At 40.8% G+C, this 25666-nt stretch overlaps 2 protein-coding genes across 12 annotated transcripts in view; one reads left to right on the top strand and one right to left on the bottom strand.

Annotated features, from left to right (window-relative positions):
- LOC124276724 (serine/threonine-protein phosphatase 6 regulatory ankyrin repeat subunit B-like) overlaps positions 1-7191 on the top strand; it is a 240462-nt gene extending 233271 nt beyond the window's left edge. For 5 of the 11 annotated variants that reach the window (XM_046712404.1, XM_046712398.1, XM_046712368.1 and 2 more), the window contains one exon: positions 174-5207. In XM_046712404.1, the coding sequence (XP_046568360.1) occupies positions 174-4675 (4502 nt within the window). In that variant the 3' untranslated portion in view covers positions 4676-5207. Of the gene's footprint in view, positions 1-173; positions 5338-5386 lie in introns of those variants that run through there. The other 6 variants (XR_006898640.1, XR_006898637.1, XR_006898641.1 and 3 more) reach the window with 6 other exon arrangements.
- A 13383-nt stretch (positions 7192-20574) lies between these two features.
- Positions 20575-25176, bottom strand: LOC124276868. The gene is made up of 2 exons (XM_046712538.1): positions 24421-25176; positions 20575-20759 (listed from the first exon to the last, which is right to left on the bottom strand). The coding sequence occupies exons 1-2, from the start codon at positions 24716-24718 to the stop codon at positions 20575-20577; spliced, it is 483 nt and encodes a 160-aa protein (XP_046568494.1). The 5' UTR covers positions 24719-25176.
- Positions 25177-25666: the final 490 nt, after the last annotated feature.

Here is a 25666-nt window from a genome sequence, read left to right as displayed (position 1 = left end):
CTGTGGTTCCATCAAGCGACATTTCACTGATAAAGCAATTACTTTTATGATAAATGAATGATGGTTCTCTGAGAGGAGATGTTACTACAATAATACTGACTTTCAAAAGGAATGTATGATTTACCGAGTAATACCCACGAACTTCTTTCAGCGTGTGGTATTATCTCTAACAGATCAGCCGTCCAGGGAGAAAGACATCAGTGACCTGTTCGTGGAAACTGAGGGTTACCGGGAGGTTAAAGACAAACTGGAAACACTTGGCCACGTGACAATAACTGGTGCCCCGGGAGCAGGTAAAACATCCATGGCCCTGATGCTGGGAGCTGAATTCAGGAGACAGGGGTATGAGCTGGTACTGGTTGAGGACGTTGGTACTTTCCAGTTGTCTGATATTCTGTCAAAGGACAAAGACATCTGTGTCATATTCGATGACATATTTCAGAACGTTGGGCCATCAATGGACGTACATCGCCTGAGACAAGTTCTGTATGAGCTCCATGGACATCTTGAACCCTGGAAAACCAAGTTGGAAAGAAGATACAACATCCTGCAGCAGACACCAGGAACGGAACAAAGAAGAAAAGATCGTCTGAACTTGTATTTTATATTTACCACAGATTCCAACAACCTTGAACAAGCAAGGCCAAAACTCAAAGAACCTATATTGTTCCAAAACTCTTCAGTAGTAGACCTGACCAACTGGAAGACAGGTGAAGAGAAGAAGGCCATATGGTTGAAACATAAAGATCATTCCGACTGTAAAACTGAGGTCAACGTGAACATAATCATAGCATACGAAAATAGAACTGGGTTTCCTCTTGCATGCAAGCTTTTCTCAAGATATGCTCCCTTCCAAAAACACAAAGAATCGTTTTTGGAAATGCCTGAATTCCATCTAAAACAGGAACTGCATAAGAACATAAATCACCTGGACGATCTGTCAGTAAAGTTACTGTTGAGGTCACTATGTGGAGGTGAACAGAATACAAGAACACACCACACTGGATCTGACAACAAAGTACAAGACACACACCTGAAGGATGTTTTAGACCTTGTCTCATGTTCCCATCCTCTAATACAAGACATGTGTATGTCTGCCATATTGGATACTAAACCAGAGCTGTTCCTCCATAACTGTAGTTTAAAGTTCATCTGTGACCATGTACGTGACCAGCAGCATGACACCGCTCCAGCAGAACAGACTGTCATTTATTTCCCAGGTGCTCACAGTGACGCCATCACCACCAGACTGGCTGAAGCTGTTGCTGATGGCACGTTCACTAACTACATCAAGCATCCCATCTGGAAAAGGAAGGAAGTTGCAGACAAAGTGCATCAAATGTTTCCATATGACGGAACCAAGTCTCATGAAACAAAGCACTGCATTCTCCATTATGCCTGTTTCCTCGGGAACAACGACATCATAGACCGACTCCTCCACCATTGTGACGTCAACAGACGTGCTGTGAATGGTTGGACGCCAGTTATGTTTGCAGTTGCTGGTGGACAGATGGATAGTTTGAAAATTCTAGTGGTTCATAAAGCTGATATCAGACTGTGTGATGCCATGAACAATAACCTGTTCCATTTGGCTTGTCAATATGGAAGCATTTCACTTCTCCAATATGTTGAAAAAAAGCTGAAGAAAAGTAACACTTGTCATATCAACAGTCGAGGAGTGAATGGCTGGACACCAATTATGCATGCAACAGTCGCGGGCAAGAATGATATCTTTGATTATCTAGTCAAACAAGGCAAACGTGACTTAACCTTACGGGATAGCAATAACAACACTGTTCTTCATCTGGCATGTATGTATGCCAATAAAACCATTGTTAATTCGTTGTTGCCATCAACAGACAAATATTGTCAAGGGAATAACGGCATGACGCCTGTGATGTGTGCTCTATTGTCAGGGAGGATGGATGTGTTCGACCTCCTCGTGTCACAGAATGCAGACACGGCATTGACTGACGATAATAACAACAGTCTCCTTCATTTAGCCTGCCTCCTTGATGACATACCCGACATTCTACTGACAAAGATTGACGCTGATATTCAAGGAAATCACGGTTGGACACCTCTAATGAAGGCAGCTATCAATGGATCAAAACATGCATTTGACCAGCTGGACAAAGCAAAGACTAATCTTTACTTGAAAGACGACTACAACAACAATATCCTTCACCTGGCATGTCATGGTGGACATGTCTCCATTGTGAAACATCTACTGACAGTGTTTGGCATCGACACCCGTGGGAATAAAGGATGGACGCCAGTTATGTATGCAGCTGCCAGTGGAGCGAAGGACGTGTTTGACCTGCTTGTGTCACAGGGGGCTGACGTATCCTTGAAGGATGACTACAACAACTCTGTATTTCACTTAGCATGTGTAGGTGGGAGCCTATCCATTGTGAAATGTCTACTGCCAAAATCTAAAGTCAATAGTTCGGATTATCTCGGGAGAACTGCAATTATGAAAGCTGCTGAGTCAGGGCACATTCGTGTTTTTGATTTTCTTGTGTCACAAAAAGTGGATCTGGAACTGACTGACCACTTCAATAACACCGTCTTACATTTTGCATGTGAGGGCGGGAATGTAGCCATTCTTGAACATTTGCTGACAACAGCTGACCTCAATGCGAGGGGAACGAATGGCTGGTCACCAGTTATCGTAGCAGCTCGATTTGGAAAGTCAGATGTTTTCAACTTGCTTGTTTCAAAAGAAGTGGATCTCACTCTGAAAGACGACCACGGTAACAACATGCTTCACCTCGCATGTCAGGGAGGAAACATGTCGATCACAGAGCATCTGCTACCACTGTTTGACATCAACAGCCGTGGACAGGATGGCAGGACGCCTGTGATGTACGCAGCTGAAAACGGAGTGAAGAGCGTGTTTGATCTGCTTGTCTCAAAGGGAGCTGATACTTCGCTGAAAGATGACCACAACAATTCTGTGTTTCATTTAGCTTGTTTTGGTGGAAATAAGTCAATAGTGGAACAACTACATCCAAATGTTGACATCAACAGTTTGGCAGACAGTGGGAGAACAGCAATCATGAAGGCAGCTTCTGCCAGAAACAAAAATGTTTTTAATTTTCTGGTCTCAGAGAACGCCGATCTGAAAGTGATTGATGACTACAGAGACAGTGTCCTTCACTTAGCATGTAAGGGAGGCGAGACGACGATCGTTCAGTGTGTTCTTCAAAAGCTTGACATCAATACCAGGGGAAAGAAGGGTTTGACACCAGCGATGATAGCAGCCTCGTTAGGAAACAGACATCTATTCAACGTGCTTGTGTCACAGCAAGCAGATCTCACTCTAACTGACGACCATGGTAACAACATGCTTCATCTCGCCTGTCAAGGAGGAAACAGGTCTATCATAGTGCATCTGTTTCCAGGTGGCATCCACACTCGTGGACAAGATGGCAGGACAGCTGTTATGTACGCAGCCCTGAATGGAGTGAAGAACGTGTTTGACCTTGTCTCTACGTTAACAGACATGTCACTTAAGGATGATTACAATTCACCCATATTTCACTTGGCTTGTCGTGGTGGAAACACTTCAATTGTAGAATACCTCCTACAGCAGAGTGATATCAATCACCGGGGATTCAACAATAGGACAGCTTTAATGGAGGCAGCTTTGGCAGGCAAAACTAATGTTTTTCGTCTGCTGGTGTCAAAGGATGCTGAGCTGAATCTAACCGATGACTACAATGATAACGTTCTACATTTTGCATGTCTTGGCGGAGACACAGTCATTGTGAGGAATCTTCTGAAGGTTCTGGACATTAATGCTAAAGGACGGAATGGCTGCACACCAGTTATGCATGCAGCCTGGGCAGGACAGAGGGATGTGTTCAGTCTCCTTGTGTCACAAAGCGTTGAGATGGAGCTGCTGGATCTCTCCAGGAACAATTTACTACATCTTGCTTGTCAGGGAGGAAACACGTCCATCATAAAGTATCTCCTGCCTCTGTTTGACATCAACAGTCCGGGAGAAGATGGATGGACGCCAATAATGATGGCAGCTCTCAGTGGAAAGATGGAGGCTTATGACTTGATTGTAACAACTGGTGGTATTCCATCTTTGACTACTCCACAGAATGATAATGTTCTTCACGCAGCTTGTCAAGGTGGGAACAAAGCCATTGTTAGGAAGGTCATTGGCAGCTTTGGCATCAACACAAGGGGTAAGAATGGTTGCACGCCTCTAATGAGAGCTGTTGTTGGAGGCCATATGAGTATGATGAAGTTCCTGATGTCCCGGAATGCTGACCATACTCTGGTGGACAAGGATGGACTCACTCTTCTACATCTTGCGTGCAAATTCGGTCACCTTGACATTGTGAAGCATATCTCAGACAAGTTCAATATAGACACTCAAGACAAAGGTGGTTTAACATGCATCGTGACATCAGTGTTACATGGTAAAGTTGCAGTGTTTGACTACCTGAGAAGTAGAGGCGCTATTCTGACACTGGTTGACAGTACAGGGGATGACGCCTTGAACATTGCCTATAAAGTGAACTGCAGACAAATCATAGAAACACTTATATCAGGTGGAGCGTCAGAGAGGAATGTCAAGCCATTGGATCACTTGGTGAGGTCAATACTGAGGTCTGACGTTTACAATCTGAATATGTACAAGCCAGACACAGCTTAAACTCGGGAGCTAGAGATACAAAAATGGTAAAATAAATCAAGAAAATGACACCATTGATTATACCGATAAAGTCGGTAAAGGGGCTTGTACTTAACTCGAAGTCTGCAGTTACAGACGTCTTTGATAAGCGGAACAAGAACTTACCTTGAAGGACTACAGTTGAAGGAGCCTGTAGTACAGGAGGCAAGTATTTAGCTTGAAGGGCAACAGTTAGAAAGTCCCCTCTGAAGGGAGAAGTGTTTTGACTTGAAGGCCTACATTTAACGACGTCCGTGCTAGAGGACACAAATACGTAGCTTTAAGGTCTACAGCTGAAGAAATCATTGATAAAGGAGGCAAATACGTAGCTTGAAGGTCTACAGTTGAAGAAATCATTGATAAAGGAGACAAATGCGTAGCTTGAAGGACTACAGTTCAAGAAATCATTGATAAAGGAGACAAGTACTTAGCTTGAAGGTCTACAGTTGAAGAAATCATTGATAAGGGAGACAAATACGTAGCTTGAAGGTCTACAGCTGAAGAAATCATTGATTAGGGAGACAAGTACTTAGCGTGAAGGTCTACAGTTGAACAAATCATTGATAAAGGAGACAAATACGTAGCTTGAAGGTCTACAGCTGAAGAAATTTTTGATAAAGGAGACAAATACGGAGCTTAAAGGTCTACAGCTGAAGAAATCATTGATAAGGGAGACGAATGCGTAGCCTAAAGGTCTACAGTTGAAGAAATCATTGATAAAGGAGGGAAGTACTTAGCTTGAAGGTCCACAGCTGAATAAATCATTGATAAATGAGACAAATGCGTAGCTTAAAGGTCTACAGCTGAATAAATCATTGATAAAGGAGGCAAGTACTTAGCTTGAAGGTCTACAGCTGAAGAAATCTTTGATAAATGAGACAAATACGTAGCATGAAGGTCTACAGCTGAAAAAGACTTGACTCATCAAATGCCAGAGAAGATATCATCAATCTACTTTGAAGAGGCTGCAATGAGTGTTTTGTGCATAATGTGTGCACATAAATATTATTCACTGAATATAGGTAATTAATATAGTGGACATTGAATGTTGTATCATAATGGACAGAAGAGAACTGTTGTAGTCGCTATGGTGTAATGTTGTTTTTACTTTCCTGGTTTGTATGTATTGGTATATTTTCATGCAGGAGTTAAACATATATATGCTGTATGTTTCCCAGTTGTGAATCAGTTAAGCATACTTCGGTAGACGTCAATACTTTTCGTCTGTACGAATTACACATTGTGTTAAGGATTCAAAATTACGTCTTTATCAGATCAAAGGTATGTGTTTTTGTCAAATAATTAATTTTTAATATACCAATGTTCTGAGTGTCAGCATTTAAGGGATGTATTTTGTGGAAGAGTTCCTATGATATCCATGTCACATAATTACTGCAAATGATTACATCTGTGTGCCAAGAGACAAGATAGCTGTGACAGGAAACAGAAGGTGATACCAAATGCAGCATCATGCTATTTCTCCTGAATGTTGAAAGATCAAAATGTTTCACCTTGGATAAGGGTCTCTTATTAAAAACTTTAAAATCGCGACGCCCACATAGTCAAACTGATTAATCTGACTTTTAACATGACTGGTGCCCAGATCAAATGGCTGAAAGTTTTTCCTTTGGCCGACTCCGTTTTTCCGACTTCCGGGTACTTTAGTTTGTTCATATTCTGAGGACCAGTTCAGCTGAAATTTTCCCATGCTTGAACGCACTGATTATCAGATAACTGTTTTGTCCCAGAGGTCTGAATCTGATTGTCAGTGTTTGCTTAGTGCAATGCAAAAATAATGTTGTCACTCTTTTGTAATTATACAGACACATTTGCTACGAATGTCATGAAATATTGTACATTTTTATTTTGTTTGAAGAAGTTCTCGGTATAAACTGGCATTTTCCCAAATTCTCCCAAATGCGTTCTATTAAAGATGTGCTTTGGGAAGACAGCAATAACAAACGTTACAGTTTGTCAGGATCATCATCAAATATAACTCACTTCCTGGTCAAAACTAAATTACAGGTCGTTACTGTCTTTATATTGGTGAAGAGTAAGAATCATTGATGAAAGGTATTTAGGATCAGTTGTGTTTTTTATGCAGGAGATGATATTTGTGTATAAAATGCCCATGATCAGGTCAATTATAGTTTTATTCCTGACAGGTATATATTTGGTGCTTTCTGAATTTTGTTTCCTTATCCAGTGATAAACGTATTTGAAAACCACAACAAACATCATCTGTGCCGTCCATTGAGCAATATGTGTATGCAGGTTTGTATTTCACTGTACACCTACCGCGTCTAGTATGTGATCACACTTCTTCAAGTGGCTTACACTTTTTTTGTTTGATGAACATGTTGTTGTTGTTGTTGTTGACCGATAAGAGTCATTGATGGAAGCATTAGTTTTCATTTCTATGCAGGAGAAAAAATGTGTGTATAAGAAGAAGTCAGTTTAGTGTCAGTTGCTGCTTTCAGAAGTTTGTTAACATTCCCAGCGAAGTATTAGAAAACAGAAACACCAACATCTAAATGTGCCTTCTAGTGAACTGTACATGTATGCAGGATGTTTCAAACAGATTCCGGAACAGTTTGTGGAACCTCGTTATGCGAGCTGTTTCGGAGAAAATGATAAAAAAAACACACACAGAAAATTGATATTTTTCACACATGGTCCACATTCTTATACAGACGGGAGTTACCTGTTTCATAACGCGATCTCGACATGGAGCGGCATCATAGTCCCTGTGTGAATGGGATTGTGTACTTAATGAACAAAAACATACTCTACTAATCTAAGTGTGATGTTCACTGATATTCACGTACAAGATAGTATTTTCCAATCAGAACTGTATTTTTATATGTTTTGTTGTAAATTGCAGTGATATTTTACTGTCGCCTCTTTGCCATTTTTATGCACATTGCTACTAAGATGCTTTAATAAACAGCGTGGAAAATTGACTTAGCGTTTTATTGTAGTTTGTTTGCATTGCAGAAACGTCAGTGTAGAATGGTAGCTCCAAATGTGGAGCACTGTGCTCAGTCCAATCCAAGATCCTATGTTACGGTCACACTTCACTGTGGTCAGTCCTACCCAAGACCCTACCTGACATATCACTTCCTGGTTGATCACACTTCACTGTGGTCAGTCCTATACAATACCCTACCTTACATATCACTTCCTGGTGGGACACAGTTCACTGCGGTCAGTCCTACCCAAGACCCAACGTTACGTTTCACTTCCTGGTGGGATACAGTTCCCTGCGGCCAGTCCTACACAAGACCCCACGTTACATATCACTTCTTGGTGGGACACAGTTCACTGCGGTCAGTCCTACACAAGACCCTACGTATACGTTACGTATCACTTCCTGGTGGGACACAGTTCACTGCGGTCAGTCCTACACAAGACCCAACGTTACGTTTCACTTCCTGGTGGGACACAGTTCACTGCAGTCAGTCCTACACAAGACCCAACGTTACGTATCACTTCCTGGTGGGACACATTTCACTGCGGTCAGTCCTACACAAGACCCAACGTTACGTATCACTTCCTGGTAGGACACAGTTCACTGCAGTCAGTCCTACACAAGACCCAACGTTACGTTTCACTTCCTGGTGGTTAGCACTTTGTGTCAATTCTCTCACAAAATCACAACTTTCAGGAACATATTGGGCAACCCAAATATAGTCAAAACCAAATCTGAAGAGCGTATCTCTCAATAAACTTTAACATCGGGGTTCTCATCAGAGTTCTCATGTGAACTGTTCAGAAATGAATTACATTTCAAAACTATATATTTATCTGGTTTACTTCTCAAAATCTCAAGCCAATATTTGATAATCCTGACAAGACAATATGGCTGAAATAAACCCAGTGTGAGTTTAAGTTTTAACTCACGCAGTACTTTTTTCTTTTAAGGGAATGTTTGTTAAAGGCTAACAGAACATAAAATAAACGTTCATAAATTTGGTATTTGGTTTACTTCTGTGTTTAATCTAAATTAATGTTTTTCGGAAATGTAGCAAATATCAGAAAGTGACCATTTCGATTAAGGATGAGTTATTAAACGAAATCTATCACTTTCTAACATGGCAGATAGTTTGATTTATCATACAATGGATAGTGTTCTCGGCAGGATAAAGCCAACGGATATTTTCGGTATCCGTTGGGGTCATCTACAGATATCGATGCAAATTAGAGAGGTCATATGCAAATTTCAGGGACTACTTTCACAGTGTAAACAAACATGGCGTCAAGGGTCGGCGGTCGTGTCCAGATTGACGGCCGTGGTTGCGGTACTGTCAGTGCTTTGATCCCAGAAAATTCATGCCAAGGCTCGCTAAATACAATGATTATTCCTAATGCAGGATATTAACCATCCCAAAACACACTCGCGTGATAACCTATATAAACGCGTAATCCATTCCGAGTTTTAAGTTTGACCAATATTTCTTCTAGAATGTAAGTTATCATATATATTTTTATTGACATATTTTATGTCGGTGAAGTAACTTGCGGGGCGTGGTGGGGGGAGAGGAGTTTCCATTTTAAAAATAAGATCAAGATTACTGAGCAAAACTGAAAACTTGACACTCGGCATTTATTGGACTAGGTTTTTAATATTAGGTTTAAGACAATAATTGTAGCTTTATGCTGTGCCTAGAATATGTTGACATCAAAGGAAAACAAAATACATGTCTGGCCGAAACCCTTTAACAACGACAACGTTCATGATGTCAATGTACCCTCCAAAAGGAAGTTCACTGCGTGGAGAACAATTCGACTGAGGTCTTCAGTAAGGGTTGTGGCCTCCTCTAGCGTCTCTTACAGCCTCACAACGTCTCCTCATGGATTTTACAACGTTTATGATGTCAAGGAACCCCCCAAAAGGAAGTTCGCAGCGTGGAGAACCATTCGACTGAGATCTTCAGTAAGGGTTATGGCCTCCTCTAGCGTCTCTTACAGCCTCACAACGTCTCCTCGTGGATCTTAGAACGTTAGTAAACACACCCAGATGAAGACGCCGCCAATGATCAACAAGGTGACCTTGAAGATGTCTGTAGTGATATTCATTTGCTGACGAACACGTCGACCTAGCTCTTTTCAGATGTGTTCGATTGGATTGAGGTCGGGACTACGCGACAGCCATTCAAGAAATTAAAGCATTCACACTGTTTACTGCTGTTTAAAATACTTGTAAATATATTTGATTAAACAGAAAAACAAAATGTCGAAATTCATAAATGTCAAGTTATCAGTTATGCTGAGTATAGTATTTTTGTGTGTATTTTTAACTTATGGATATTTGATCTGCACTCGTTTTATGACTGTGAAGTCAACTGTGAACAGACTGTCGTCATCGTCGGATATCTGAAATAGACACGAACCAATTCAGTTTCATTAAAGTGACCCGTCAACTGTACATTAGGGCCAAATATATATATAATTGAACACCTGCTACATCTTTGATATTTTCTCAGCATCAAAAAAGAAAGGTTGGGTAGCGCAGTGGTTAAAGCCTTCGCTCTTCACACTGAAGATCCATTTTGTTCGTGGGTACAATATGTAAAGCCCATTTTTGGTATCCAATGCTGTTGCTTGAATATTACTAAGAGCGGCGTAAAAGCTGTCTTAGTCACTCAGCACACAAACTGTTTTAACAGGACCGTTGAACAATTCCATATTTTCAAGACTCAACCACCCAACCTAAGCAGTCATACACCGCTCTGGTAACATAGTGGTTCATGATAAAGGTTCAGAGTGCCCGCCACTATAATATTGTTGATTAGTCGACTCGGTCGATATTTCTGCAGGTTCCTTGAAGTCCCCGAGATCCGTTTTACATTCAGTAACATACATAAGAATGCTGAGTCAACTGCAAAAGACTGATGCTCGATATGTTGTAAAACAAATTTATTTTCCAAACATTTTGTTCATAAACGTCAGAGTTTCTATACTTTACACCGTGGTCGTAATTATAGATTATCTGACTGCATTTTCCGGTTCATCCATCTTTTGGGTTATTTACAGTATTGCTGTGCAACGTCAGGCTAAATGGTTATATATTCAGGAATATAGTGTAAATGGCGGTTGCTAATGGTAAGGCGGGACAGGCTTAACCTTTTCACGAACACCTGGTGTCAACACTGATTTCAGTGATCCATTCATAGAATGCTCACGTGTATTTTCCCCGTTACACCAAACGGAATTTGTTTCTGAAGATAGTCATGACTCGGTATACTTTTGCAGAGACAGTCTATATTGAATATTCCTCACTGAATAAACACCTAAATGGATGCTGCAGCAGACCTCATTTGCACGTGTTTATTTGCACACATCCTGCCAGGACCTACCAGGAACTGAGTCTCTGTCATCTTGATGTAGAGGACTGACGTCACGTGTGGAGTGAGCATGGGGTTGGAAGACCTCACTTCAGCTCCCCATGTTAAGGACGCCCCAGCAGTATTGTAGATGACGGTATAGGGCGGCCAACCAGCAGTCAGAAGAAAGACCACTTTACTCTCATCCCTTGCTAACAGATATATTGAAGGGCTGAAGAAGATGATTGTATTCACCAGATATAACACCACGACACAAACGTTGTCTGTTATTTGTATTTCTCTTAGATGAGGTATTAGCTGGTAATCAGTTTGTATTCAGTGATCATCATGAGCATCAGCGGTTGTATTTGTGATACGATAACAATCATCAACTAAGTTGCTCGACAAGCATGAGTTGCTAAAGTCCAAATATTTCGTGCCTGATCATGAATCATTGCCCATACGCCCCCTCTCGATTACAAACAAATTGCCTTTAAATGCTTGACATTTTCCGGTTTTAAACATACATCAGTCAGAGCTGTGTCTGTCTTCTCGCAAAATCATGTCAGTTTCTAAACGCGTCATGCTCCGAAAGTTCGACATACCGTAAACAACACATCAATTCAAAATGCTGGTTATTGTGACCTTCACAAACACCTATATGTTGAGTAAGTAAGTGAGTAAGTTTCGTTTCAGCGATATACCTACAAGTTGATCCCATCTGCGGCTGCCCCCACGATTATCTCCGCACCACTTGACAGGGGAGCAGGGAGAGGTGTCCTGAATACTCGCACCTGTTGCAAAGAAGACAGCGAGCAGGTGTGTGTTATATAACAACTAGACAGGGGAGCAGGGAGAGACGTCCTGAATACTCGCACCTGTTGTAAAGCAGACAGCGAGCAGGTGTGTGTTATATAACAACTAGACAGGGGTGCAGGGAGAGACGTCCTGAATACTGGCACCTGTTGTAAAGCAGACACCGAGCGGATGTGTGTTATATAACAACTAGACAGGGGAGCAGGGAGAGGCGTCCTGAATACTGGCACCTGTTGTAAAGCAGACACCGAGCGGATGTGTGTTATATAACAACTAGACAGGGGTGCAGGGAGAGACGTCCTGAATACTGGCACCTGTTGTAAAGCAGACACCGAGCGGATGTGTGTTATATAACAACTAGACAGGGGAGCAGGGAGAGGCGTCCTGAATACTGGCACCTGTTGTAAAGCAGACACCGAGCGGATGTGTGTTATATAACAACTAGACAGGGGTGCAGGGAGAGGCGTCCTGAATACTCGCACCTGTTGTAAGTGAGTGAGTGAGTGAGTCATTATTTAACGTCACATCGGCAATATTTCAGCCATATCGTGACGAGAACATTTGAGGTTGAAATGGAATATGTGTATAATATAAAAAACCCGCCAACGAAGGGCAGTAAAACAACTAGAATATCACAGAGATGTATGTAAAACTAGCAATTAAACTAAAATATGTTAATTTTAAATGACAATACAATATAAAAACGGGCTTTATATAGATCGCCAACAACTGAAGGTAGATCACCATACTACAGACCATGGGGACTTACAGTACATTTGCTTCCTGCATGGACCCTAGCTGGATTTACATCATCCCCTCAGCTGTTAGCAATTGAGATAAATCTAGCGATACGTTAAAATTACACATATTCTACGATTAAAAAACGGAAAGTTGAAATTTAATTTGAATGTTTTGGGACTTACGTACCCCCTCGGGAGGACAATAATTTTACAGTACTTTAACCCGCCTCGAGGATACAGCCACTAACAATCTGGGGTACTAATTCGAACATCCAATCATAAAATATTTAGCTATTTACAAATCTGTTAACAAATCTAATTCTTTTAAAAATTCAATAATTAAATGATAACTGATACTATTTAAAAGATCCTTCATAGTTCGTGATTGAAAATATTTATCCCTTGTGATGGAATACTCAACACAGTCAAACAAGACATGCTTGACCGTGATTCTTTCATCACAAGGGGTACAAAACGGAGGGTCCTCACCTTTTAATAGGTACTCATGCGTATATCTTGTGTGGCCAATACGACATCGTCGTATGATGACCTCTTCAAATCTGGACTGACAGCCCGAGTAGGTGTAACCGATATAGGGTTTTATTGCATGTAATTTATTGATACCTACTTGGGTGTCCCACTTCTTTTGCATCAGATTACGGATATAAGATCTAATAGCAGCTTTGTAATCAGAGTGTCGCGGGTTCTGGTCTTGAGATGTCCCAAGGACAATAATTGATGAGACGGGGAACGTCGCTTAAGATATGCACCAGTTTATTGCCTGTGAATGATACTGTGCGTGGTATACCAAGGTGTGAAGCAAGAGCTAAACGCAAGCGCAACTCTAAGAGTTACTACGGTAATAAATGCTAAGGGTATGCAGAGAGTATAAAACTAGCACACGTGTGCAAATGCAAACTTGAGCACTCAACAGCAACAAACTTACCAAAGGCAAAAAGCAAACAACACCATGAGAAAGAAACACAACGCCAGTTGATACGAAGCAAAGGGAGGCAATCGCCTACAGGATAGGGCGAGGGAAGCAGTATAGGATAGGGAAAATGGAAAAGACCCTAAGTATATTATCCTAACAGTTTATAAGATTAACAAACGCGGACGCAGACGCGGAGGCGGAGGCGGACGCGGAAATGTTAACGCGAGTGCATGGCTGTATAATTAGTGCAAATGAAAATGACTGAGGCATACACACAAGCAAACATAAAATGTAAACAATCAACTATTGCACTAAGTCAACACACTAATATAATACTTAAGTATGCATTGTCGTTTTTACAGACAATATAGGTAGCTTGATTATTTATAAATATAACTAAACTTGTCTAAACTAATCTAAATTAATCTAACTAAACTAATCTAACTAATTACACTAATCTAACTAATTCAACTAGTCTAACTAATTAAACTAATCTAACTTATCTAACTAATCTAACTAATTAAACTAATCTAACTAATATGATGAAGTCAAGTTATGTAAATATTGCACAGTTATGCGAAATTCAATGCATTCATGCAATATTATGGCATGTAGACAAATGTCAATAGTATGAATACAACTGATCCATGAAATCAATGCAGATATCAATGCTATGAATATAGCAAATTCATGGATATAGATGGAATGTCACATATAAAATGCACTTTAGCAGCTGAATGTCTCACTGATGATCACAGATATCACACGTTATCACAGTCTTGTTTAGAGTGTCACATGTATATATGAATATCACAGATAAGGTGTAGAATATATAAGATGTAAAGTGTCTTATCACAGTCAAATAGAAGTTGATATATACACACACGAAATCACTGAGCGCAAATCTCACGTATATTACGATCCTTGAAGATGACGTCCAGGTGAGCTGTACCGTGACGGTGTCGTGATGATATCGTGGGGTTGTTCTTGGTTCGTTGGCACTGGTTGACGGCGATGTTATGATGAACCCCGTCCCTGTTCGGGCGCCAATTGTCGCGGGTTCTGGTCTTGAGATGTCCCAAGGACAATAATTGATGAGACGGGGAACGTCGCTTAAGATATGCACCAGTTTATTGCCTGTGAAATATGAACAACATGAGAAAGATGTTGTATGCGTCCGACATGGTCGGATGGTGACATGAAAGTGTCCATATCTTATATGAATACATCGGCAATAAACAATACAATTATAGATATAAGATTGGTATATAATAGTTATGCTATAATTGTATAATTGATAAAATATATATGACGTCACGCATAAGCGTTTCGTCCGGGATATTTACAATTGATGTGACGTCACGCATTAGCGATCAGTCAAAATTATATACAACTGATGATTTAGTATACTGTAGATATAAAATCATAATTATTGATCATTCACACACTGTCTTACATGCAATGCTAGTGCTTTAAGTTAGTAAGTGATCCACGCGAGAGAAAGTTTACATTACGCGGTCGCGATTAATTACTAACTTAAGATATATGTTATTACTATGTTCATGATAATAATATGTATACTAGCAATGATATAGATGTAGAAAGAATATATGTAGAGAGGGTGCTTACCTGTGAAATATGAACAACATGAGAAAGATGTTGTATGCGTCCGACATGGTCGGATGGTGACATGAAAGTGTCACACGTCACAGGCATGAAACGCACGAGATTTGGCGGGTTAGCCAAATACGGGTGGCACGTACAACTCTCTACATATAGCCAGTGGAGAAGCAGCCCTCTGGTGAAATAAAAGGGAAATAGAAGGCTGTCGGCGACAAGAGTATGGAATAAGAAGTGGTGTCACAGATTTGTTGAGTGCTGCCTTGGCGGCAAGATCGGCCATTGTGTTCCCAGAAATGCCAACGTGGCTGGGTAACCAACAAAAGACGATGTCGCATTGGCCAGTAGCAAGATCATTATATAATTCAATTATTTCAATTAAAAGTGGATGTTTGCAAGAGATATTTTTAATCGCCTGAAGGCAAGATAGAGAGTCAGAAAAGATTATATATTGTTTATGTTTAGGATGCCTTTGAATATATTCGAGAGCTGTTAAGATGGCTTTTGCTTCTGCTGTAAATATAGAGCTGTTATCTGGTATTCGAGAAGATATTGTTCTGGATCCAATGACAGTGGCACATGCCACTGCGCCACCGTCCTTGGACCGATCTGTAAATAAGGATTTATATGTATTATATGTACTTTTTAATTGATTATACTCTTGTTTATATTGTAATTCATTTGTTTCTGATTTTTTAAACTTTGTCAGAGTTAGGTCAACCTGTGGCTTAACCAAATGCCAGGGAGGAGAAGAAAGAAGACGGGAAGGAGCTATATGTTCTAGCTCAATGCCAGCAGCAGAAAGGAAAGGTTTCACTCTTATACCAAGAGGCGGAACAAGAGAAGGCTTTTTGTTATACAGATCTTCATATAGGGGATTAAAGACACAGTTATATGCAGGGTTTGACTCATTGGAATAAAGTTTTGTAATATACTGTAAAGTTAATTTTATACGGCGTTGTGTAAGAGATGGCTCATCAGCCTCGACGTAGAGGCTGTCAACAGGTGAAGTTCTAAAGGAACCAAGACATTGTCTTAGACCTTGGTGGTGGACAGAATCTAAAAGTTTTAGATTACTGTTGCAGGCTCCACCATACACGATGGAGCCATAATCAAGTTTGGAACGTACCAATGATCGATATAATTGTAGGAGGGTAGCTTGATCCCCTCCCCACTTAGAATTGGAAACGACTTTCAACAAGTCAAGTGCCTTCAAGCATTTAGTTTTTAGGGACTTGATATGGGGAAGAAAAGTTAGATGCGAGTCAAAAATTAAACCCAAAAACTTGGCTTCCTTAACGACTTTGATGGGAGAGCCATTTAGAGACAGTTCAGGGTCTTTATGCGGTTTATATTTTCTACAAAAATGGATACAATTAGTTTTGGATTTAGAAAATTTAAAGCCGTTTTCAAGACACCATTTATCTATTTTGTTTAAACACAACTGCAGTTGCCGTTCAATAGTATGCATACTTTTACCGCGACAAGAAATATTAAAATCATCCACAAAAAGTGACCCATCGATTGAATCACTTAAGACCTTGGATAAACTGTTGATCTTAACACTAAACAATGTGACAGACAAAATACTACCATGTGGGACACCCTGATCCTGCTTATAATGGTCAGACAGGGTAGAACCCACGCGGACTTGAAATTGCCTATCAGTTAAAAACTCGGATATAAACTGAGGCAAACGGCCTCGTAAACCAAAATCATGTAAATCTTGTAAAATGCCATGCTTCCATGTCGTGTCATAGGCTTTCTCTAAATCGAAAAATATTGACACTGCATGCTGCTTGTTAAGAATGGCATTCTTAACGAATGACTCCAATCGAACTAAATGGTCAATGGTACTGCGACTTTTACGAAAACCACATTGGATATCTGTGATTAAATTATTGGACTCTAAGTACCAAGTTAATCTGTTATTGACCATGCGCTCCATGGTTTTCCAAACGCAACTAGTCAAGGAAATGGGCCTATAATTTGAGGGATCTGTATGATCACGTCAAGGTTTAGGTATGGGTACAACAATGGCATCACGCCAAGATGAAGGAAATTGACGAGATGTCCAAATGTCATCAAAAATATTGAATAGTGTTTCTAAACAGGATTCAGGTAAGTGTTTCAAGAGTTGATAATGAATGTTATCAGCTCCTGTTGCAGTATTGTGAGCTTGGTCAAGAGCAGTATGAAGTTCGTGGATAGAAAAGATTTCATTTTAGTCTTCCCCATTATCTGAATGAAAATTGATTTGCTTCTTTTCTTGCAATTGTTTGTATTTTTGAAATTTAGGAACATAGTTTGACGAGGAAGAATGCTTTGCAAGTGTTTCACCTAACCTTTAATTCTCTGAATCATGTTCCATACCTTGGACATCGGCGTCCGTGAATTTAGTTTCGAAACGTAATTTTGCCAAGACTGGCGCTTATTTTGCTTAAATGTTCGACGTGCTCTAGCGTTTAAAATTTTAAATTTATCTAAATTATGCACCATTGGGTGGCGACGGAAATAGTGTTCAGCTTTTTTCCGTGCCTTTCTAGCCTGTTTGCAGTCATTATTAACCCATGGTTTACGTATATGTGGATTTGTAGAGGACCTAGGAATACACTCATCAGCTATTTTGCGTAGTCCATCAGAGAATAATTGCACTGAATCAAGAGCATCAATAAAACGAGCAGGATTTAGTTTGTCAATACAGAGTAATTCAAACAAAGGCCAGTTTGCTTTGTTGAAGTTCCATCTTGATGATGGAGCAACATCAGCAGGAGTTATTGTTTTAAGAATGGTTGGAAAATGGTCGCTGCCACACAGGTCGTTATGGACTGACCATTCAAATTCATTCAACAGATCTGTGTGAGTGAGTGATAAATCAAGAGAAGAATATGTGCCTGTGCCAGGATGAAGGTATGTCTTCGAATTATCATTAAATATACACAGATCGTTGTTTGAAATAAAATCTTCTAGTACTGTCCCATTTCTGTTTGTATCAGAGCTACCCCAAAGAGGATTATGACCGTTCAAGTCACCCATAATGATACACGGTTTGGGGAGCTGGTCAGAAAGAGCCTGAAGATCAGTTTGGTGAAGAGTGGAAGATGGCGGCACATAAAGGTAGCATAATGTAAAGGCAATGTGTAAAGTCAACCTGACGGCAACAGCCTGAAGTGTTGTATTTAGGGGAACAGGGCATAACACCCTGTCGCACCAAAATTGAAGAGCCTTCAGTAGCTCGGAGTCCCGGAGGAGAAAAGAAGTTATATGAAGTATACTGCCGGATATCAAATTGATCTGTGTTTTTTAGGTACGTCTCCTGTAAACAAAATGCTGATGGTGTGAAATCTTGTATTAGTAGTTGTAAATCATTAAAATTAGTTCTTAGTCCTCTACAATTCCACTGTACAATGTTATTTGAGCCAATCATGGAGGATCAATTGGAGAACGTGGATTGGAGTGAGGTCTACTCCCAGGGACCGGGAAAGAGGGATTGACCTCCATCTCCAAAGGTTCAAATTGATTTTGAACCTTTACAGGGGACGACTGAGAGGGAGGCACCTCCAAATGTTGGAGGGACCTAGTCCTTCCTCTCGATTTTTTCTTTTCCTTTTTCTCATTTTTTGATGATTTATTTGGCTGTGATGAATTTATGGCACATTCTGGTTCGGACGCAGGATCTGCTGAAGGCAGTGATGTGACAGTCTCCGTCTGGGATGCCGATGTCGAAACACTAGCGATGCACATTTGAGAGGTCTGAATTGCCTCATCTATTGTTAACTGTTCATTTACCCAGGATATTGACGTTTGACACGACATTGATGTCATGGGAGGTCTGAAAGTAGTGACATGGGAAGAAACTGCACTGGAATATGAAATGGGTGATTTGGTTGAAACAGTTACCTGCTTTTTAGCTTCAGCATAAGAAATATTGTTAGTATGCTTTATCCGTTGGGTGTTAGTCTCGCGTTCGTAGAAGGGGCATGATTTCGATGAGGCCAAGTGTTCTCCGCTGCAGTTAGCACACTTGATGCTATTAGTGCACTCAGAGAGTTCATGTGCACCACCACAACGGGAACATACAGTGGTGTTACGGCAGAACCTGGCCCCATGACCAAACTTTTGGCATTTGAAACATCGGAGCGGAGTTGGAACATATACCTCAACTCCGATGTTAAAGTACCCAGCTTTTATACTTTTTGGTAGTGCGGAAAGTGAGAACGTAAACAAGTACGTATTCAACTGGACAATTGTGCCATCATCCTTCTTTTTCGAAAAACGCTTTACTGCGGTTACGCCCTGGTTTTTTAGTTCATTGACGATGTCATCCTCGTTCATATCAGAAAGGCAACGGGCCCTGTCTCTGACTATACCTCTGCAGGAATTCAACGTTCTGTGCACTGACACAACAACGGGTCTATTCACAAAGTTTTTGAGTTTCAACAAATTGACAGATTGTTGCTTACGGGTACATTCCACTAAGAGTGAGCCATTTCGAAGCCGTGTAACGTCCTTCACTTCCCCACAGACACCATGAATGCCCTTGGAGATTGCAAAGGGGTTAAGTTGTAGCGGCGTATCGTCTACAGAGGATATGACAATAAACCTCGGCCACGATTCGACAGTGGGCACCTGTTGTAAAGAAGACAGTGAGCAGGTGTGTGTTATATAACAACTAGACAGGGGAGCAGGGAGAGGCGTCCTGAATACTGGCACCTGTTGTAAAGAAGACAGTGAGCAGGTGTGTGTTATATAACAACTAGACAGGGGTGCAGGGAGAGGCGTCCTGAATACTCGCACCTGTTGTAAAGAAGACAGTGAGCAGGTGTGTGTTACATAACATCTAGACAGGGGAGCAGGGAGAGGCGTCCTGAATACTCGCACCTGATGTAAAGAAGACAGTGAGCAGGTGTGTGTTATATAACAACTAGACAGGGGTGCAGGGAGAGGCGTCCTGAATACTGGCACCTGTTGTAAAGAAGACAGTGATCAGGTGTGTGTTATATAACAACTAGACAGGGGTGCAGGGAGAGACGTCTTGAATACTCGCACATGTTGTAAAGAAGACAGTGAGCAGGTGTGTGTTATATAACAACTAGACAGGGAAGCAGGGAGAGACGTCCTGAATACTCGCACCTGTTGTAAAGAAGACAGTGATCAGGTGTGTGTTATATAACAACAAGACAGGCGTGTAAAATGTTATGCAGAACTGTAGCAATATGTATGCTTTTTTTCAGTGCTTTATGTTTATCCTAACGAAGTAAAGTAAACCCTTATGACACGTATATCATTGTATCTTTTGTGTCTTTGTAAAACTAGATTGATTTAAAATTACGGTAAAGTTCTTATCGGCCATCGTTGTATTTACAGTAAGTTAACATGAAACACATGAAGTGATGTATGTGTTGGAGGACGTGGACATAAATGTGTTAAGTTTCCAGACATATGTCACTGTGCCGGGTCAATCCAGAGGGTCTGCATGCACCGTCCTATGTCTAATGGTACGTTGTCATGGAAACATTTGCCTGACGTTGTCGGTAGATAGGAGAATCCGTTGGAGCAGCTGACATCCTCGTGGGTCTGGTTCCTGATCACCGAGAGTGCATTCAGGATCCGGAAGTCGCTGCAGGTAACTAAACACAACACAGATTCCACGTCAGTCTCATCATGAAGTACTTGTTGACAATTCCGACCTGTCAATACAGCATACCATGCTGAAACAGTTATTTAGTCTTTGTTTTTCTGCAGTTACATAAGCTATACCTGTTGGATATTGGGCAGATATATCCTCAGCAATCAGTGCCCTTTTGTACAGTGACTTACGTCCATGAAGTGGTAACATCTGGAATGTGGCACTGAGAACAGTGTTATATTTGTATTACATTGTTTCTGTTAATATTCAGTGCAGGGCATTGGTTTGCTGGTTACTATATCTAGGCTTATAGACAAGCCTGGTGTGGAAATTCCAAGGTCTGTAGAAAATGCCAGAATATAGATCTTTGCTGTATATATAATGGGAGCCAGCTCCTGCCTCCTGCCTCATCTCCGGTTACACGAACATCACTTTTCGCCAAGGGTTCCTAGCCAACACTAACAGCTTGTCTTTATAGCTGCTGTTATATAATACTGCCTGTGCATTTGAACTCTTATTAAAATTGGAATTTCCACTCTTTTATGTAGTAACTCTTAGTAGTATGATTTGTAAACTTAGATACGTCGAAAATGCAATTGCTAATTATCCCACATTTCTTTGTTGTTTGTTTTCCAGTGAGTTCCCCATTTTCAATTATTATTTTTTTCATTGTAGATGTAATGTGGCAAATGGATAATAGGATACACTACGCTTGTGACGAACTCAGATGGGGCACTAGTTTCAGTTCGTTATAACCGTGGTTCGTTATAACTGGTTTGTTATACACCTTTATGCACAAAATACACGGATCGAAAAAACACTGTTCACCACATGCGTCAGTTTTTATACGAGTGTGTTTTGTTGTGAATGCTGTTTGCAGTATATTGATCTTACAAGATCTTGGCAGTTGTGAAATAAAGGCATCTATAATTGATAAAGCATATTTAGTACACCATGTCCAAAGTTTCTGAGGATGGATGATCAACACATTTATTACAACCGTACAGACAGAATCGATGTAGATTGTAACCTTTTGACGAAGCTAAGAAGGTACCAAACATCTTAACGATCTCATCAACACATTGTGTAGACTAATTTTGGAGATAAAGATTTTTAAATTGACAGCCCACATTGTTGCAATAAACGTTAATTACACATGCATGCATATCCAATTTGCATTGGTCCATTTATTATACCGAGCGGTTTGGATTGATTATTATCTCATGTATTTGAACGGAGAGTGGAATGCATAGGGGTCTATTATACCTGGTTCATGCAATGGTTTTCCGCGCTTTAGACGACAATATGTTTGACGCTGAATAGCACAAAGATAGTAAAAGCTCTAGTACATCATCATATATAAGAGATGAAGTCTTCTTAATTAACACCAGGCTACAGACGCTAGTAACCAAACTGAAACCACCTGACTGCAGATCAATGCAGATTCATGCCAACACTTTCTTAAACAAGGAGTGTACGTTATACTGGCAGATATTAAAACAGACGCAACCAAATATTATGTACGTTCAGCAAGTGAGTGCGTGCGTGAGTGAGTGATTTTAAAACACATCGGCAGCATTTCAGTCATATCGTGACTAAATCAAGTTTGATTGATAGTAATTAAAAGTACATTTTAAAATCATGCAAACAAGGACAGTAAAACAACTAGATTATCACAGATATAAATTTGAAACTAGTAATTAAATCGAAAACATTTTAGTGAGTGAGAGAGTTAAGATTTAAAGTCACATCGGCAATATTTCAGCCATATTGAAAACATTTTAACTTTTGATGACAATACAATATAGAAACAGGATATAGAATGCCAACAAATGAAGGCAGATCACGATACTACTACTGATAAAAATAATGCATTTCTGTAGCACCTGATATCAAACTGAAAGCTGCTCAGCAGTGCATTACATAAATACTAACATGAATCATCACAGAAGTTAAAATGTCTTGGAGAAAATGTTTTCATGGATTGACGGAAAGAGTCAGTTGAGTTTGCAGATCTGCCTTCAAAAGGGACACTATTCCACAGTGCTGGGGCTGCCACAGAGAAGGCATGACCAGCGAGCTGAGATCTAATGAATGGGACAGGGAGCTGTGACTGTACTGGGGACCAGCGGTTTCGTGGCGGAATAGAAGGAGTGAGGAGTTCCTTCAAGTAGGTCGGGGCTGTCTCACAGTGAAGAGCAGAGTGGGTCGGGGCTGTCTCACAGCGAACAGCAGAGTAGGTCGGGGCTGTCTCACAGTGAAGAGCAGAGTAGGTGAGGGTAAGAATTGTGAAGAATACACGTTTCTGGATTGGAAGCCAGCGAAGAAGTTTCAGGATAGCTGTGATATGCCCATGCTGTCTGGTACGGGTAATGACTCTGGATGCTTTGTTCTGGACTCTTTGTAGATGTGTGATGGCTCCAGATCCTGACAGGAGAGTATTGCAGTATTCCAGATAGGATGTGATATATACATGCACAAGAGTTTTGGTGGTATCAGCATTCAGGTATCTTCTAATTTTTCAGATGGCACAAAGTTTGAAGTTTGTGGTTCTGTGATTCTTTAGAACTTGAGTCTTGCTGCACATACACCTGTCCATTTGAACACCCAGCTTCCTGCCAGATTTGGAAGGTGCTACGGAAGATAATCCAACTGAGAGCGTGTGTCGTTCAGTTTTATTACGTTCGTGGGGCGTCCCGATCATCATGAGTTCAGTTTTGTCACTAGTGAGTTTATGAACGTTTGATGACATCCAATTATGAATTTTGCAAACACGTTCCTCTAGCCGTGAAATTCCTTTCCTGGTATTTAATGCCGATGGCGTTTGTCATCAGCATAGCTATGGAACTGGAGCGAGTACTGTCGAATAATGCCACCTAGAGGTTTTGTGTAGATTGAAAAGGAGATGGGTCCAAAAGCAGACCCCTGTGGAGCCCCGCACTTCAATTCCTTGTTGCTGATGAGGCTGATGAGGCCAGGTGTTTTGTCCCATGCATATATAACATGTTATAAATATATAACATCCAGGCAACACCCAGTCTTACACACCCACGTTAACAGCAGTAAAAATGTATATAGATAGAGCACTGAAAATCAGTGGTGCGACCAGCTGTTCGCGAAAAGAGACGGCATGCCCTGCTCTACTGGTAGCATGTGAACAAACCAGATAATCAAGTGATCGATGTGTCGGACAATAAACACATAACCAATAAACAACAACAATAAACAACATAACCCCCTTTGACTTCTGTAAGGTCAGTTAATCTGTAACATGTGAAATTTCAGCTGGTATCTTTCTACTGGAACATCCAGTAAACGTGAATTAACGCCGCTGTATCCTAGCTGCGTTGTCCGATGCTGATAATGTCAATCACTGGATTGTGTGGTCAAATATCTACAGGCTGACATCACGTATGCCGGAATATTCCTGAGCCGGGTGTCAAAATCAAACAAAGATCCTAAGAATATGAGTGAATACCATGTCATTCATCCAAACTACATATCTGCAAAGACCGATGCACCATCATGTTCGTGTGGTCCAGATTCAGTTCTGTGCTATTGGTATAGCAGGATTAGGGATGAGTACAACTTTAAAGAAAAAAAACCCACAGATCATGTATTACTATAAGAATACAACCAGAATGACATACAGCATTCGTTACCTGTATAATACTGCCAGCCTGCCTCTTGTTCACCCCCAGTGATGACGGATGAATAGTACAACCGGCAACGTTGAGACGCTGGATTGTGCAGTACCATGTTGCACTGCAGATCATGGAAACACCACCACAAGCATGCAGCTTTGTCAGAAACACTTCGTTCAGTGATGAAGGTGTCATTGAACATTTGTCCATCCAAACTTCCATGGTGGTGAAATGTCAGAATGCCGCATGACTGTGAAGCTGAGCTGTAAGTCATGGTGATGGTGAGAGCTAGCTGAACAAATTCCCACACAACCATCCTCCTGCTGCAAGTTTCTAGAATAGTTCTCTGTAGTTAGTGAACGGGAGAATATTTACAGCTCAATGTGTTAATTGGTAGTATGACACCAGTATTGGCTACACGCTCGGTTGCGTTGTAAACATGTTAATTGGCTGTGTGCACCAACCAATCACTGACAAAGTGATACCGTGACTATCTTTAAGGAGCGGCTGTTTGAGATGGTGATGGTGAGAACAATCTGAACAAATCCTAACACAGCCATGCCCTTGCTTCTCGAGTCTGGGAATACTTCCCCGTAGTTAGAGAACGGGATGATAGTAAGTATTAATCGATGTTACGACGTAAGAATTGACCACACGCTGGGTTACGTTTTAAACAAGTTAATTGGCTCTGTTCACAAACCGATCACTGATTCAGTTATGGCGTGATTATCATTAGGGAGAAACGTCCTTGTCATAAGAAAGTAACAGATATGTTTTATGTTTTAACAAGTTTCACTTAATGAACGGACGTCTGACAATGAGTCGCACTGCTTGGCAGGTTCGATTATTTAATCTGTTTGTTGCAGTCTTTCAATCAGCCGGAGGACCTGTTCTGGTGCTACCATTGTGGCCTGCATTAAGTAGATTAGAGGGTCGATGACGAAGTACTTCCTGATAACGACTTCATAGTGACAAACACATGCACCACAATGAACAAGTAACGAAGTCCGTTTGTGTAATATATAGAGGGTCATTTTCAGCTTTGAAAGTTATTCAGGAAAATACATTCTGAAAGTGAACACCCGTAAGAAACTACGAAAAACATGCAGAAGTAATGATTTATTTTAATACGTACAAATATGCAAACCATTACTCGGAGAAGGAGATGGGCTGAGAAACAGTTCGTGCAGGAGTCAGATTGTTACATTGTAACGAAAGAGTGCCCAATCAGTCATTTACCTGAGCCGTTTGTACGATTCCGCCT

Source organism: Haliotis rubra, unplaced genomic scaffold (assembly GCF_003918875.1).
Source record: "Haliotis rubra isolate DU_JTF1 unplaced genomic scaffold, ASM391887v1 Scf1053, whole genome shotgun sequence".
In the NCBI taxonomy this organism is placed as follows: Eukaryota; Metazoa; Mollusca; class Gastropoda; order Lepetellida; family Haliotidae; genus Haliotis; species Haliotis rubra.
This window is presented reverse-complemented; position numbering and strand designations above follow the sequence as displayed.